The sequence below is a fragment of the Leuresthes tenuis genome, unplaced genomic scaffold (genome assembly GCF_036924035.1).
Source record: "Leuresthes tenuis unplaced genomic scaffold, fLeuTen1.0.hap1 SCAF_11, whole genome shotgun sequence".
Lineage (NCBI taxonomy): Eukaryota > Metazoa > Chordata > Actinopteri > Atheriniformes > Atherinopsidae > Leuresthes > Leuresthes tenuis.
In genome coordinates this window covers 18044245-18062393 of record NW_027325365.1, presented here as the reverse complement: position 1 = coordinate 18062393, position 18149 = coordinate 18044245, and the positions used below count along the sequence as shown (strand labels likewise).

The 18149-nt window shown below is 40.0% G+C and overlaps 2 protein-coding genes across 2 annotated transcripts; both read right to left on the bottom strand.

Moving 5' to 3' along the window:
- Nucleotides 1-548: 548 nt before the first annotated feature.
- LOC140318170 (gastrotropin-like) lies at nt 549-1963 on the bottom strand. Its single transcript, XM_072395873.1, has 4 exons — nt 1861-1963; nt 1594-1754; nt 1429-1518; nt 549-1275 (listed from the first exon to the last, which is right to left on the bottom strand). The coding sequence occupies exons 1-4, from the start codon at nt 1925-1927 to the stop codon at nt 1216-1218; spliced, it is 378 nt and encodes a 125-aa protein (XP_072251974.1). The 5' UTR covers nt 1928-1963; the 3' UTR covers nt 549-1215.
- Nucleotides 1964-5274: 3311 nt separating this feature from the next.
- On the bottom strand, nt 5275-17854 carry LOC140318168 (alpha-1A adrenergic receptor-like). Its single transcript, XM_072395870.1, has 2 exons — nt 16626-17854; nt 5275-6447 (listed from the first exon to the last, which is right to left on the bottom strand). The coding sequence occupies exons 1-2, from the start codon at nt 17581-17583 to the stop codon at nt 5894-5896; spliced, it is 1512 nt and encodes a 503-aa protein (XP_072251971.1). The 5' UTR covers nt 17584-17854; the 3' UTR covers nt 5275-5893.
- Between the last annotated feature and the right edge of the window lie 295 nt (nt 17855-18149).

Sequence of the window (18149 nt, the reverse complement as noted above, 5' to 3'; positions counted from 1 at the left end):
TCCCTTGTGTGTAAACAGGGGATTAATAATTTAACTGTAGGTTTCATTCAAAAGACACTTTATGGCACAATATCTAGAAAAACAAAAAACAAAACCAGATCAACAGTAACCCCTTTACAACCTTCATTCCTGCTATAGAAATAAAAGAACTAAAGAGGACTCACAATTTTGTATAAATGTTACCATTGTTTTTGCTAATGTATCTTTCATGTTGAATGAATTTGAAGTTGAAAGACTTTCATTTTTCTGTGATTTTTCTGATTAAAATGTTTTGCTTGTATTTCACAGTATTTCACCACCTTCAAAAGCCTGACACTGAAAAACACCAGTTTGAGCATGAATAACTTTGTTATCTATTCAGAGTGAATCAAAACAACTCTGCAATCCAAACCCCATATAAGGGCATAACAAACATTTCTACTCACTGTCTGAATGGTGACACAAACGTTCTCGTAGTAGTTAACAGAAACAAGTTGGGAATTGTCATAGTTGAGTGTATCTGAGGAAGGGGAGCACCTAAATGCAGCTCAGAAGAGGAGGCAGGAAGATGAGGAGGAAATGCAACTTTATTCTTATTCTCTTAACCAAAGTGAAGCAACACTGAACAAGACGGTGAGCAGAGTAAACACAGACTATACCCTCCACAAACACTAAAGACAAACTTGCAAAAGAGCGAGTTAACTGTGGAATCTAAATACTGACAAGAATCATCAACTAATGAAAACCAGGTGCAAGACATTGAGGGCCACTTATTCTGAAGTAAACCAAAGGCGGGAAGGGGACTAAATGAGCTGCACAAGGAAAATCACTTCTGAAATAAAACAGGAAGTAAAGTGAAACATGGGAATACAAATGAAAGGGCCAGACTAAAACAGGGAAAAACAAGCCCATAAACCACAATGGACTGTGTTACACAGAAAATAAAAGCCTGACTGTCATCATTTGACAGACAGCCTACATGTAAACATGTTTTTTAACCAGATAACAAACATTAGCAGTGATATGTCTGAGTGTGTCTATGTAGAAGTACAGTACTTAGTGTGGTCTCACCACTTCTGCACAGTGGTGAAACCAACTAAATAAACCAACTAATAAATTGATGCTAAGAGACGTTTTACTTGCACCTCAGATGGTCACATTTCTCTTCTCGTTTCAGTGAGCACTGGAGCGAGCGCCGTTGTTCATTTCCACCGAGGCATGTTGAGTCTCGCAGCATCAGATCCTCTTGTTAACTCTCTTGAAAGTCACACCCTTCTCTCCTGGAGTTATACAAGTCTACATGATACATTGCAGAAAAAAGAAGACAGAATTATCTGGGACATGATATGACTCACATTCAGCATATTAAAGATATATCCCAAGGGTTTGTCTTAATGGGCCACAGTTTGAGCGCCAACGCTGATTTGGATAAAATATTACTTCACTTACCATTACAAGCTTATCATCAATGACCTCTGCTGTGAAATGGTATTGAGGAAACTCGATGGAAATCTTCCCGCCTTCCATAGTTACGGGGGCCTACAGGTCAGAGGAGCAAAAAGTGTCAGAGGGAAGCAATGAGGGAATTTTTTTCAGTGCATTTTGTCAACTCACCTTGAATTTGGAGCCTGTCATTGTCTCCATCTCACACTCCTGACCAACAGTAAACTTATTGGACCAGGTCCAGTTTGGGATGGTTTGGGTCCAGGTGAAGTTGTTCCCATCCCGAACCACCTCTGTCACCACTTTGTGGTCAGTCTTGGCCTTAAGAAGCCCTTTGACAGAAAAAGCAAGGCGATTCTGAATAAACTCAACAATATTCAAATGGTTGACGAACATTTATCCACAAGTTACCAATAAATCAATAAAAGATTCTAGTACCAACTGCTTCCAGAAACTCCACATAGTTCTCTTGACTCTCAAGCTGGTACTTCCCAGCGAACGCCATGATGGTGAAAAGAAGAGATGAAAAAAGGAAGGAACTTTATGAGTCAAGAGAGGAGTGGCGTCTTACAGAAACTCTCAAACCGGTCTGTTCCTCTCCTCCCTCACATACTTCACCATGTGACACCCCCACCAGTGTGTGAAAACGGTTTGTGGTGTTTTTCCAAGACACAGCTGTCTCATTGCTTTAGCTTTCAAAGCATGGCCAGACTCACATCAGGATCAGGTTTTTCAAGTACCTTAGTGATATGCCAGTTAGAGCATGTGTGGTATCGTAAAGCACGAATAACATGGAATCCACGTGTCTTCGTATGTCTGTTTGTAAGCATCTTTCAGCAGAGGACAGGAAGCTTTTCATTTTTTCCCCTCTCCTTCTGTGGGGTTCAGTGTTGACAGTGGTTTTCACAAGAGAAAATAGCATCGTATAATTTAGGTGCGGTTTAGACTTTTGATGTTTCTTGTTGAGAACTGCCAGAAGGCAATCCTAGAATTAAAAACAAAAACAAACCAACAACATACTTTTGCAAACAGTGAACACAACCATTATTTACTGTTTAGAACACCATACACTGTCAAGGAAATAGTGACGGAATGAACAGTTTCATTAAGAAAACAGTCTAGTTTTTACATATTCTATGACTAATGGTATTACACCTCTTTAATCTAGAGTATTTTCAAACAGCAGACAGCTTGCTGACATCTTTCCTGACCCTTTACCTCAGAGGATGAATAATCCTTTATGTAAAATGGGGCACTTAAGAGGCTGTAGGATAAAAAGATCAACACACAAATTAACTTGCTGAAGGTTGTTTTTTTTTTTTTAGTAGAGAAGCTGCTCTTTTGCTCCTTTCATCCACTTTCTGTCACAAAGCGTGGAATGACTCCTCTGTCTCTCTGAGAGCTGGATGAGAACTAACCAGATAACAGCATATCTCTGTTACGAACACAAATACAACACTACTATGTGTGTTGTCAAATGTGTGTTTAGTGTATGTAGGCTGCTGTGGCTAAAAGCTGCAGACGTGTTTTGATGAAACTTGGAACAGGTGGTGAACTGTTTGTAGTATGCTTTGGTTTTGTATGGATTTCACATATTCATCATCGGTATCATGTTTGACTTTGTGATCTGTTTGGGTGCCTGCAGGTGGATATTGGTATCTCTGTAGAAAAGCTGGTTAACTCTTCAGTCAACATGCAATGATAAGGTTAAAAAATGTTGTCATGTATCATATGATGTGTGGAATTATGATTTAGAGTAACGGTCCATTTCACATTCCAGTCCATGTATTTTCATTCATTCAATATTTTCATTATTGTGACTATTATATTGTTACATGCAAATAACCTTATAGCTATTATCATGGTTTCCACTGTGCCAACAATCCATTTCTTTTCCGTTGGTCTCAGCTTTCAGACCTGGTCACTCAAACTTACCTTGCTGTCCTGCGATGTTATCACCTGACCTTCACTTTCCCAATCACTCCCATCCATCCATCCATCCATTCATACATTTTCTACACCTGCTCAATCCAATTCAGGGCTGCCGGGGGAGCCTGAAGCCCTATCCCAGCTGCCACTGGGCAGAAGGCGGGATACACACTGGACAGTCCATCACAGGGCCCACACAGAGACAAACGAGACAAGCATGTGCGATTACACTCACTCCTCACCAGTTAACCTGACATGCATGTTTTTTGGATGGTGGGAGGAAGCTGGAGTACCTGGAGAGAACCTACACATACAGAGGGGGAACATGTAAACTCCACAAAGAAAGGCCCCAGCTGGAATTTGAACCAGCAACCCTCTTGCTGTGAGGCGATGCTGCTAACCAGCAGCGCCTCAAGCTCTCCCAACAGTGGTCAGACTGTCCAGTTTATGTCTTTGCTTCCCAGTTGTTGTCCACTGCCTGTAAAGTTCTTCCTCTTTTGCTCTCATTTAATTTTTGGAAAGCTTTTGCCTGTTCATCTTTCTTGTTTCCCAGCATCATTTTGCAACCTTGTATTTAAAATGCAGGTTCAGGATAAAATATGCAACAGGTACGTTTATTCACATGCTCAAACCACACTTAGCAGTGTCACGATCCATAGGCATGAATAGTGAGATGGCGATATATGCCCAGACTGTTATTTTTTCAAGTGTTCACATGACATAATGGGACAACATGTGAGAGGAAGTAAAAAAGTAGAGGGAAGTAGAAAAGTGCAATGACTGTGGAAAATGCTGTGCGGGATTTGTCACACATATTACTGTGTTGCATTCCGCCTTTGGGGTCACTGACTTGTGCAGAGACGGCTACATTTAAAAATACTGATTTCTCTTGACCCTTATAATTTATGTCAAATGTTTCCAACTGTAATTCCTTGCCCTTGTCATGATATAATTTATTGATAAATGATGATTTGCGATGCAGTGCTGTCTTGGTTGTCCAACTTAGACTCACACCCTTGCCTTTACTCACTGAAATTCCTCTAGATTGTTTGAATTGATCAAAGAAATTGTTCACAGCGGAAGGAGAAATATACTAATCCCCTGAAAGCTTTCTTTGATAAACTTTGTTTTAAAACTATTGGATCATTTTTATCTCCCATTTCTTGACAAACTGGAGATTTTCTTCCCATCGCCAGGAGACTCCCCTTCCAAGACTCCCCCTTTCATAATTCCAATCACCTGATGACATCACCTGCTTGAAACAAAATAATCATTTTTTTTCTTTTAACTCCTTACTAGCGCTAATTTGCCCCTTTAACAACTTTGTCGTGGAATGTGAAATGATTTAATGGATGAATGTAAACATATGGAACCGATGTAATCTGTATAATCTTCAGTCAGGACACATGAATGACATCCACTGTCATTTCAGGCACTGTTAGCAATACTTAAACGTACAGGTACTGCTTCCAGACGTGAGAGGTGGATAAAAGGGATTTACGTGTTTGGCCTTTGGCAGAACTGCATAATTGTACCCTTGTGATCCGATCATGGCTTTCTTGGCTCGAACCTGAAACTGCAGCAGAGCTTTTAATTTTTACTCAAAATATGAACTAATTGCTCCTCAACCTCGCCTACATCAGTATAATTATTTCAATGAATCTGTGGGATGGATGATCAACTTGATTTCGGATGTGAATGGAAAGTAAGGAGGAAATTATTATGTGCCATGCCTTAACTAAAACGGTATGCCCAGCCAGATGTCTTATGAATTAGATGTGATCGAAAGTAACTGTTTGGATGAGTTTTACTTTAGAACAAATAACTTCTATCGTTAGATCAGTCGTCAAATGAATGTCCACATTCACAATAATTCAAAGCAGAGATCAAAGGAAAAAAGAAGGGTTAAGAGTCTGCCCTCTGGAGCAGATTCAGTTTATTTATCCATCACATTTCTACAAACATACCAACAAGATGAAATCTGATGATTGTGCGCACAGCTCAAAAAAACAGGTTATACTTTTTTTTTTCCACAATACACCATGAAGATATTGAGTGACAGTAAAATAAAGGTGATGCTTTGTCTTGTCACACTTTGTACAGGAATTAGATTCTTTGTCATGTTCATTCTTTTTATAGAGAAAATGTGGACTCTCAACTGAAAGCTGTTAAGGAAAGGTTGTGTTGAAGCGACGTCTTCTTCCCTTCAGGTTTCTTTGCATTCAAAACAAATTGCATGCAGGTTTCTTTCCAGTCCACAGAGGGCAACACGCTTTCATTTTGGTTACCTGTCTTTAATCTGTTACTTTCCACTGAGAGAAATCTTGTGTCTATGTCTATCACAGATACAGAAATGTAGAGCAAAATACCTGTGATACAGCAGCATAAATTATACAGTTATCTTCACCTCACATTGATCACAGATGACAATCCACTGATGAACGATCATGAATCATGTACAGTGAAACCTGTGAAACTCTACATCCATGCTGTGCCTGGAATCACCACAGGGAATTAGTTACATCATAGTAAAATACAGCAGTCACATCTTGTCATCGTCTTTGTTGAGCCCTCCCTTGTTTTTATTGTTCCCAAATGAGAAGGAGAAAACCCCTCCAGTGGGTTCCTCAGCTGCTTTCATGCCTGTTACCTGCCCTCCTATAGGTCCTTGCATGCAGTCTGCAGGACTGCCAGGCAGGAGGTTGGGTGTGGATGGAGTTGGGGTGGTGGCTCCCCAGATGTATAATGTTTCCCCCTCAGGGCAAGGAGGCAGGCCCTTGCTCAGATAGCTGGGGCTTGGACTGGCTGAGGATGGCAGAGTACGCTGGCTTCCATTCAACCAGTTGGAAGTGTGATCTGCAGAGCTTTTACGTGAGTTTCCAGAGGACCTGCAGTTAGAGGAGCGGTAGTTGTATGCTCTCCAGCCAGGACGTTTTCGCTGGTGACACTGACATCTCAGGATCCGAATGAAGGCCAGCTTGAACTCGCGGCTGTAGCAGGGGTAGATGATAGGGTTCAGGCAGCTGTTGAAGTAGCCAAGCCAGAAGATTACTTTGAAGAGGACCTCAGGTGGGCGCAGGTTCTCATTAAAAGACCCTATGGATAGCAGATAGGAGGAGACAGATAAGTGGGAAATTAGCAAGTGACTCTGTGCAGAAATTTCAGTTTCTTTCACGCCTGAAAGGCCTTTTTATTTTTATTTTTTCAAACGATGTCTAAGTAATGGCACTATAGTTATTTCACATGCAAACTTCTTTCTGTAATGTTTTCTTTGCACATTTTAAGTGGTCAAGACTCAATTGATGTGCTTTTGTGCACCAATCTCATTTTTGCTGTCAAATCGAAATGGGAGGCTATGTGGAGTCGATGACTGTGAGCACTGTCAATCAAATCTAATCAAACCACACCCAAAAAGAACAGATCAACCAGATTAAGAGGTCTTTCGTTTGATAAACTCTTAATAGATAATAGCTAGCTGCTAGTTGCATAAAGACTGGGAACAGCTGGTAAATGGTCTTCACAAGTTCACTTGTTTGAATGCTGGACTCAACTAAATGTTAGATTCTGTCTGATATTCAGCAGTGACTTGGATCAGTATCTCAGACTTGCTGTCACTCTGCTTTTACTTATGGTTATCTTCTCTGGGATTGCAGGTTATATAATACCCAGAAGGTGGCAGTATTGATTCAAAATAACACGGATCAACAGTGGCTCTTTTCACAGACACAATGTAAGGGTAGGCAGTTCCACACATTAGTTGTATTTTAAGAAACTCTTGGTCTTTAGGAAAGCTTTCATAAACAGAAGATGTATTTCCTTAAAAAGCCAGTACAGACAATCTGAAGTTAATTTAGAGCACTTTTACAATAATAGAGTGGTGTGACCCTGTTTTTTTTTAATAGAAAGACAGTTGGAAAGTTGCATTGCTTTAAGTAACAAAAGGCAGGAATTTTCCATTAAATGCCACCTTTCTTTCGTGAAACATTGTGAAATTTACACAAATACAACAGGGTATCTCTTTTTCACACATGCAGACAAGAGATTACAACCTAATTTAAATCAAAATGAAAGACAATCCTTGAGATGGAAACGCAAGAACCCTAAAGAGCAGGCTCATCATTTATAAAAATGAACCAGCCTATTTGCATTGGTCTACACTTGTGATGCATTTTGCCCAGATGTGGCAGAGCTTTCATAGAGGAAGGATATTTTATATGCCAAGTGGGTGTGAGGAGGAGACATGCAAACAAAAACAGGCCATTAATACACACAGCAAGATTAGGATTAGTGTGAAACGAAGAAAGACACTGTGTGTTTGTGTGCGGGCAAATGAGAACAGTTCTTGAATTAAACAGACCCACGTTCTTACATTATTGTCACTCTCCTGGAGACAGAAGACGCACTGTTATCTCAGGCTTTCATGTGTGAAATTAGCTCTGGTAATTTAGAACAGGCAGTCAGTTTAAATTCTTTATGAAAATCAGATCATCAGGTTGAACAATTCCTCAAAGTGTTACAAAGTGTACATTACAGAGACAAAGGGTAAAATGATGCAGCCTTTCAGTGACTAAAGCAATAAAACATACAAATGATTCTCCTTGTAATTGCCTAATCTGGATGAAACTGATTGGGCCACATTTTAAAAACAATATAATTTTCAGCTCTCAGTAATATCAGCAATTCTGTTTTAGTGTGTGTGCATCTGTACGTGTGTGGCTGCCAGACTAAGAGATTAAACTAGAGTCTGTCTGAATATGTCCTGGCTTCCTGAGCTGCCAGTGAATAGGTTTCTTCTAAGCGGCTGGTATTTTCACATGATATTTTCCCTTCTGGAAAACCACTTAAATGTGGCCACATAGCTGTAACTTCTGAGTATGATTTGGCTACAGAGCAGGACTGGGTAGAGTAAAATTTTGGACAGCTGACTTCTCTTGCAGTCACTCTCTCTATCCATCTCCATCTGTCAGTTTGTTTCTGTTAGTGGTTTGAAAATAATGACTGACTGTGACTATAATAACTGCTTTCATCACAAGTCTTGAAAGCTTAAGTATAGAAAGCAAGTGGACCTTTTTCTGTGAATAATTTTAAAAAAATCGTTTCATGTCTAAACTAAAAGACTTCCATAGTTTTAACTGACTGATGGGGGGGCACAGCCATTTAACCTCCTGTCTGCCTTCTTGGGTGGGAAAGCACCCCATGGGTGACCTTAACCATACGAATGACCCATATGATGGTAAGACTAAGACCCAAGTGATCTTTACAACTTCTAAGCTGCTAATGACCCTTTAAAAGGTCAAATATCTGGGACCTCCTGCTAGTCACTTCGAGCTGAAGGGAGTCTCTCGAATGAGGAGTGAAACATCTTCAAAAACGTTTAACCCCTTACTGTAGTGCTTGTTTGACTTACAAATTCCAGTTGCCTTATTCTGCTCCTACAGTGTTAGATTTAAGACCCTCTCTGATTCTCCACATTTTCTTATCTCTCAGTAGATACATTCTCATATTTCTACACATATTTCCTGCAATGATAGAGTGATTTAATGTATACAAACTATTAAAAAGAAAGGAGTAAAATCTCTGAAACAGATTAGAATTGAGACCTTTTACTTATGAACTGACCTCTGGAGTAAGGTACCACAACTTGAATAATATTTACTGTGCCTAGTTGAATTCAATGGACAAAATGTAGAGACACTCAGATTTTTACACAAGATTTCACAGTAAAAAACAAGCACTAGCCAAGCTGTGGGGGTCCACAGAATTGTCCCGTGAGATGAGACTGCATAAGGTGCAGATCTGGGAAAAGATATAAGAATATTTTTGCATCATTGTCAGTACCCAAAAGCGCAGTCATTCTGTCATGGAAAAAGTAATGAACCACCATTAGTCTTTATGAATATGGCTGTCCTGCCAAACTAAGTAATCTAAGACAAAGAGCCTGACAGAAAAGGGTAACAAACAACCCAAGGGTCACTATGAATGAGACCCAGATTTTCTTAGCAGAAATGGGAGAACCTTGAAGAAGTACAACCACTGGTGCAGCTCTTTACCAATCAGGCCTTGAAAGAGGAGTGCCCAGACAGAATCTTTCAAAAAGGCACATGAGAACCCCCTATAAATATGCCAAAGAGCACCTGGACGATTCTCATTTCATGAGAAACAAGATCTTCTTATCAGATGTTAAAAGGATCAGCATATTTGACCAAAGACATGTGTGAAGGAAACCAGGCTTTAAGAATAATCTCTTTTGTACCATTTCTATAGTCAAACATGGGGAAGGTGGTATCATGCTGTGGGGGTGTTTTTCAGCAACAGGGACTGGTTAGGAAAGAAGAAAAGATGGCGCAAGATATACACGGAGCAATAATGAGTGAAAAGATTGTCCAGTGTACTCACGATGTCAGAATGGCGGGAAAGTTGAGATTTCAATAAGAAAAAAATCTCAAGTATTTGGAAAACAAAAAAACCCACAAGAGTGTCTTCAAGAAATCTCAGTGAAAGTACTGGAGTTGCCCAGTCAGAGTCTAGATATGCATCTATGCATCTGGTAGCAATACCTAAAATGACTGTACACCAATACTCCTGTTCCAGTTTGGCGCACGTTGAACATTTAAACTAAGAATTTGAGAGTCTTCCAAAGAGAAGCTGTGCCAAACTTCCAAAGAGAACTTAAGGCTGTCAATGGTTTTCCCAAGACCGAAGTTAAGCGTCAGCATACATTTTTAAGGGGGGTATTTCAGTTATTTACTTTAAAATAATGATGAGATACAGATATTTCTTATGCTATAAGCTCTTGGGATTATTCTGATGCAATGTCGGAATTTTTTTGGACTTCTTTCTCATAAAGTGACTGCAGGTAAAGAAAAACAACAACAACTACAACAGCAACAACAACTTCTTTTTTTTTGTATTTTCACTTAAGAAAAGACTAAACAATGTTTTTTTCAGTACCACATTGATAGAGATTAAAAGTGGTTAATACTAACTCTAGTGGTGCTGCTCTTGATCACAGAGTATACCATCCAAAGGTTCCAAATATCCAAATAGTGTTTTCTCATCTGTTTCATTCAAAGTATCAACACATTCTTCTGTTCTTTGTACTGGTGCAGCAAGTATTCCTTTGAATGTGAATTTCCATTTATAAATCCTTTAATCATTTCTAACTTTCAGGAAAAGCTGGAATCAGCTTGAACACTGGTTTTCTTGGGCGGTGAGGAAAATTTGTGTGGAGCAGAACTCCCTGGCTCTGGCACACTTAAATTCCTGTGGTTTAGTCAGGAACCGAGATATTTCAGTCAATGTGACATTCAAAAGTATCTCAAATGGGCTGAGACGATGGCACATGCACAGACAAACACAGGCGTGTGGTCCTGTGCCCCTCCCAGGAGGGGGCAATAAACATCCAGTTTAGGCTATTGTAGTCATGTGTCTCCTTTCCACACAAGCACAGGATTAAAGTTTAGGAAACACCGGCCGACGGCACACCTTCTTATAGCCAGATTTGGTACATGTTTGTGTGTGGTCCATTTTAGTCTGAAGTGTTTATATTGTTGGCTATAGTATAAGAGGATGCAAAGGGCTTGGCTGTAATATTATTGTATATAGAGATAACACTGTAAAGGTTTTTGTTAGTGGTGGTCTCGCCCCCTCTGTTAATACGACTGCTTGCACCTCCTTCCTGAGGACAGGCACGCACACATCTCACTATGAAACACAGGAACATCTTAACAAAACAAGGCATCCTGTTATTCTCACTAATTGGAAGAAGCAATGCTTATTCTGTGCCACGTAGAGCACACACACACACTTACGCACACATGCCCAATCTGCTCTCCTAAAACTCACACATCCTGTTTCATAACACCAATAAATATGATTAATATGCTTTGATCTGAAAGAACAGGAGTGTTATTGCCCCCACACACCGCTTTCAATGAAACCACAGTGTGAAGTTATTTTTGGAAAATTGGATTGACATCCGAGAGACCCCTCGGCCTCAGCCTCCTCTCTGCCCTGTAGCCCCTTCTGCTCAGCTCTGCCATCTCCTTTCTCCTCCATTGCTTTGACATGTAGCACTTTCATTATTTTCAAAAACCATTTCAATTACCCCTGGAGCACAGGGGCTCATCAGCTCAATGGAACATGAAAATCTTAATGATTCACACAGAATGCACGGACAAAATATTCCTGAAAGTACATATAGAAGGATACAACTACTAACGCTTAAAAACGTTGGTTTCTCTCCCATTTGGACAAACTGCTTGTATGACTTGGCTCACAGAGTCTTCACAGGATATTACTGCCGGCTCTGGGTGGGAAAGAGCTGCGGGAAAATCTGTGCAATGAAACCACACGCGCAGCCCACTAATGATTTCGCTTTGTCTGAGCTGTGAGACAAGAACAAGACAAAACAGCTCACTGAGACATGTGCGACATGTAGATGAGTCCCTCCATGACTGATTCGCAACTGTCCCCCACTTTCTATGAAGGTCATGCCTGTGATGCATTTACAGCGCTTTAATCGTGATGTATAAAACACTTACTAATAGTTTTTAACAACTCACGACAGCTTGCAAGCTTTATAGGAACATCAATAATATAAGTAATACAAAATGCATGTCTATCTACCTTGCTACAAGTTGCTAGCTTGCTTTAAAAAGACAAAGCCCACCGTGACATCACTTGCTGGATGGTGAACTACTGTTTGTTGGAGCAATGGGTGATGCTTAAAGTCTGGATATGACACACTCACCAAGCGCTCATGCCCTTAGAAATATGACTTTATGTTTAAAGACAATGTAAACCAGTTGTAATGGAGGACATTAGTCACAGCGAGATTAGCAAGATGAACATTTAAATAATGTTACAATAACATTTGTTTATTCGTTATTCATTTATTTATCTATTGTATTTGTCACGTTAGAGCATATAACATGTGCATCTTGGAGGCTTGCCATTCTTTCATTTTTTCCTTGAGCCAGCATCAAGTGGCCATTTGAGGGGTGCGTTTCCTTTTGTGGCTTTATTTTTCAGCCTATAAACATACATAATTATAAACACTTAGAGCTACTTTTACGAACACAGAAGAATGCATCATGATGTATTCTTAATGTGTTAATAGTGTATCATTGACACGACACTCAGTTAGAGTTATGGTAACATTCTTTCTCTTTTTCTGACATGTAAATAGAAATAGAAATACTTGTCAGTTAAACAAATGAGACATTTTTCCATGTTTTATGAAAAATTCGAATGCTTAAATTCAAGCTAATTTTGTTCTTGTCTACTACTTAATCAGTAGAATTAATCAGCTGAGTTAATCTTAATTCAATGATTAATCAATTAGCTGAAGGACAGCAAGTTAATTGCGAACAATTTTGAGGGTTCACTGGTATTTTCAGTCTTCTAGGAATGCAGTAAAGGCAGCATTAATTAAGTCTAAAATCAAACAGTTCTAAATAAGCAAAACTGTGACGCTTGTGAAGTCTACTATCTATCTATCTATCTATCTATCTATCTATCTATCTATCTATCTATCTATCTATCTATCTATCTATCTATCTATCTATCTATCTATCTATCTATCTATCTATCTATCTATCTATCTATCTATCTATCTATCTATCTATCTATCTATCTATCTATCTATCTATCTATCTATCTATCTATCTATCTATCTATATGTATAGAACCAATTAAATGTAAAATAGTTGACACATAGTTTGCTTTCCAAGTTGGCTCAACAGAGAAGCTTAAATTGATCTTCCCTTGAGAGAAAAACATGTTGGCCAAATCATTTGAGGAAAATAGCCAAATAATATAAAAAAAATAAAAAAAGACTACAGCTCAGTCAAGAGAAAAGAAGGTTTCGGGCAGAAACTGGGAAACTGTTTCAATTAATATGCTGCAATTAACAAAAGAAAATTTGTTGCTCAACTAGCTGGTTAAAGAAAATTTAAACAAGGGTTAAAAAAAGGGATGAATTGTCAGGGTTACCAGAAACTGGGGTATGCAGCTGCAATTTATTCACTGACATGTTTGGCAGCTGATCTAATCTTACTGCTCAGCTAAAGGACATTTTTTTCTGAAACATCTCCTTTCTGAGACGTAATTTCAGCAGGGACATTAAATTGAAATACATGAGTGTCTTGTCTAAAGTTTCTATAATAATTGCATTCTATTATGCAGCCAGTTTAAGAATAAAACATCCTCATGTGTAAATTTGAAGTCAAACTAGATCACAAATTGGATTTAGGCTCATTGTAAAAACTAAAACAATGCTTAAAGAGGCACTTCAATTGGATTTTTCTTCAAACCGTGTGTTGCAGAGCACTGCAGCTATTCTTGTTACTTATTGGGCACTGTTGCCAAAATAAAGAACGAATAAAAGAATATAATAAAATAAAGAATGAACAAACTGTCCCCTAAATTAATGATCTTTTTATTAGGATGAAAGGAGGAACATGAGGAAAATATAAAATTCTTGGAAAGATTTTAGGGCTCAATCGCCTTCAAGTAGAGGAAAGGTGACAGCCTTATTGAGCAGTGTTTGAGTTGGTTATCAAAATATGTGGAGATAACCACATCAAACCTGCAAAGCCTGAGCAGGCAAGTCAATGAAATGTAGCCTCTGGATTTGAAATTTGTCTGTGGTAACATCGGTTTAGATGACTACGTTTCACACTTTATTAGTAACATTTATATTAGTTTTAAAAGGAAATTTGTACAATGTTTATTTCATGTTTTATATAAACTTGTGAATGCAAACTAGGATGTTTTGTACAAGCTCATGCTTTTTCTAAAAGGTAATAGGCTCTCAAATCTTCAAGTCACCAACCAAACAGTGAAGAAAAAAGGTAACTAAGTAACACATACTCAAAAGTACATTTTACACAAGTCGTTTTCAACTTGATTGGATTTTTACACAAGTGAAAATCTTTATAATTCTGTGTAATAAGTTTCAGTTGAAGGTAAGGTAAAATAACATAAAAATATCTGATCTGCTTCAGTTGTCTCTAAAAATAGCTGTTTTTGCTCAGTTTCTGTACTGGTTTAATTATTAAAATGCAGTTAAGTTTTTATGGCATGATATTTTTCCTACGATGATACAGTAATGAGGCTTAAAACAACTTTTAGTTTAGATATTTCATCTTTTCTGACAAACAGTCTAAAATCTTAGATAGCTTTTTGTCCAAAGAAGCTTGCCTGCAGTTACACTAACATGTGATGTTTATTATCTTGAATTCTGTATACCTTACTCTGCTCCAAGTTAAAGGCGTAAAAGGAAACATAATATTTCAAAACTTGGGAAGAATGACTCAAACTATGGCAATGGTTGCCTGCTTGCCATTTATGTGCAAAAACAAGGTATTTACAGAATTTGACCCTGATAGGTGAGATCAGCTGTGAGGGGGAGGGTTCGCATATTTCGTCAGGTTGCATGCAGAGGTTGAGACCTCATGGATCTGAGGTCACAGAGGCTCTGGCTGGCAGCATGCAGCCTCACTTTCATCTTTCCAGGCTCGTAGCAGTTTGAAAATCTGCAGTGATTGACGAGAGAGAAGCATCTGTTGCCTCTCTGACAAAATCACTCAAGAAACAAATGAACATACCTGTGCACACATGTAAACCCCACATGCCATGCATTGCAACCAGCGCACACACACTGCCAGCCAGAACCCCTCCTCACACACACTACATCTCAGTGACCGCACGTAGTGGAAGAAGCTTGGTTAATAACAAGTGTGAAACAGGAAATCCCACTCTCAGAGTGGAGGCAAATGAATACTGAGGGAGCAACATAAGCAGTGTTGTGGCCATATTACACTTAAAGAATTTGAGTTCAGACCAAACTTCCACCAAAGGCACAAACAAATCCTCTTTTATAAATTGTATTGAGAAGGGATGAGTTTTAATATCCTGCTTTTAGAAGCTGCCCCGACATCATTTAAAATGCGCATAAAATAAACTAGTAAAGTGCTTTGTCTCAGTGTATTAGTATGCGACACTGGAGATCGCAGAGACAAATGTACCATTGGGGGGTTTCTTGGCAGTTTGTTCTGTTCTGTTACATAAAGAGGCCCCTCCTGAAGCCCCACACACCCAACCCCTTTAAATCTGCTCTCTTTTTGAAGCCTCTCGGATCTGCAAATGGGACACAATGTAAAATTACATTTGGTCTCTCGTTGAGAATGCCTTGAAGCTAAATAATCCTTGCTCTTGACACTGCCCCGGGTAATAATTTATGTGTATCCATGTGAGACTGTGATGAGCTGCAGTCTGAAGCCAGGGGCATAAACACATTCCCCGTATGATCACAATAAATGAGTGCACACAAGCACTTACACAAACACATACATATGCAGTGCTACTCCAAAGTTAACCAAAAGCACAGAAAATCGTGCAAGTGATCATCTAAAATACTAATTAATTGAATCCTTCTGTTCTTCCTCAATTATACAGACTTGATGTTTTGCTAACCTCTTCACTGCAACACAGCCCCCTGGCATTAGTGTTTCACTGCAATAAAATGTTTAATTTCCTCTGCAGCTTTTGTGTCAGACATGACAGGGTCTGTGGCATCAGGAAGCCTCAGCAGGATCAACAGGCCTTGGATAAGACTGACCGGATCAGAGGGAGGCCACCTACAGATTAAATGAGACCGAGGGAATACTGCAAAGATAACAGTAATGGTTTGGATAAGCTTGCAAGGAATTCCTCCTCAAATTCTTAAAAGTGTTTCATCACCTTATTATCAGCCTTGAATTTGGAGATCTCAATCATAGAAATGCTTTCGTAAGGAGTAAATAACACAACTGACAGTCTTAGAGTTAGTCAGTATCAAACATATAAACAGAATGGAAATAGGATGCAGCTAACTAATGTCACAATATAAACAGAGTCTGGGGTCAAAGAGATAATATAGATCCACTGTGTCGCATTTAAGACTGTGCTTATATATTCAGTCCAACACTTTATAATGGCTGCTACTCCATCAAAGCCCACACATAGATTTTGTAACAATTCACTGTAATTGATGCTGCCCAGGAGAATTTCCCAGTGTCAACAACAGATGATTTACAGGGACTGCAGCAGCAAACTTCTCACAGACATTTTCACTGTAAATCCTTTTCTACAAGTCTCATTAACCACCTGAATATTGTGAAGTTTTTAAATTAGAGGTGCAAATGACAAATGGATGTGGGTGTATTTTTGTCAAATGGTCTAACTTAAGTGTGACTGTGGCAGTGTGAAACGGGACCTACTGCACCTACCTATGGGTAAGGACAGAAAGAAGGGCAGCCAGCAAAGGACAAACATGCCGACAACGACTCCCAAAGTTTTAGCTGCTTTCTTCTCCCGGGAGAATTTAAGAAGTTTCACAGTGAGGGAACTTCTCGCCTGATGCGCGCGACCCTTGCCGGTTCCTGAGGTGCCAGGATCCTCCTGCACCTGAGATCCCTTGTGGATCCTGAGGGTCAGCTCGCTGGTGTTCATCCTCTCTCGCATCACACCTGCCTCAAGGTTCTTTGTGGTCCTTTTGGCAACAATGTACACACGGCAGTACATTGCCAGTATAACGGCGAGAGGGATATAGAAGGAGCCAAGGGAAGAGAAGAGCGCGTAAAACGGCTCCTCGGTAATGGCACAAACCGTGTCGTCCGACGACGGCGGCTGCTTCCACCCTAACAGAGGTCCGATGGAGATGACCACCGATAACACCCAGACCCCGAGCATGGCTAGTAGAGCCCGCTTCTCTGTCACGATACCAGGGTATTGCAGCGGATGGCTCACTCCAATGTAGCGATCGATGGATATTACGCACAGGCTCATGATGGACGCGGTGCAGCATAAGACATCCACTGCAGCCCAAATGTCACAGAAGATTCTGCCGAACACCCAGTAGTCTAAGATCTCCAGAGTGGCGGACACCGGCAACACAGTGGTGCCCAGCAGCAGGTCGGCCATAGCCAGGTTGATGATAAAGTAATTGGTAGGGGTCCGCAGGTGCCTGTTGCATACTACGGCGAGAATAACGAGGATGTTGCCCACGATGGCAAAAACGATGAAGGCACCCAGTACCAAGCCGAGCGGGATGGCTCGGCGGAGGTCCACCTCGCCGGGCTCCGTGTGGTTTCCACCAGAACTGTTGGTGAAGTTGACCTGGATAGACTCGAGTTCCGAAGAACCATTTTTCCACAAGTTTGTAACATTGTCAATGCTCAGACTCATTTTGACTTACGACATCCTCCATAGCAGACTCACGATCACTTTTAACCGCAACTCAAAAAGAGCTTAACTGAGCAAAAATCGCCAAACTTGCCTATATCCGCATGATTAACCTGATTGCTTTTCAATGCTGATCTATTTGTCTATCAGTTCATTGTGCGCCTGTGCAGTTCACAAGCAGTCCCTTTCTCCTCTCTCTTGAGGGCTTAGAGGGGAAGTGAAGGGGTAGCAGTCATCTCCTGCCTCCTCTCTTACACACAGCTATGCAAGAAACTGACCAGACATCCCCAAAGACAAGCCGATGAAGTGCGCATGACGCACTGCACGAAGAGACGTGACTCCACAGAAATGGCACACTGTGTTTTCACATAATTTTTTTTGCAGATTTGGGAGTTGGAGTGGAGAATTGTACATTTTTGGGAAAATAATTTGGTTAGTGTGTTGTATCTGTTAATCCAGCTTGATCTCACAAACAGAAATGCGTGAAATCAGCACAACCTCTTCAAAACCACATTTCGTGGTGGCACGTGCGAGACCAGCCTTTTCGCCACTAAGGGAGGATGCTTAAC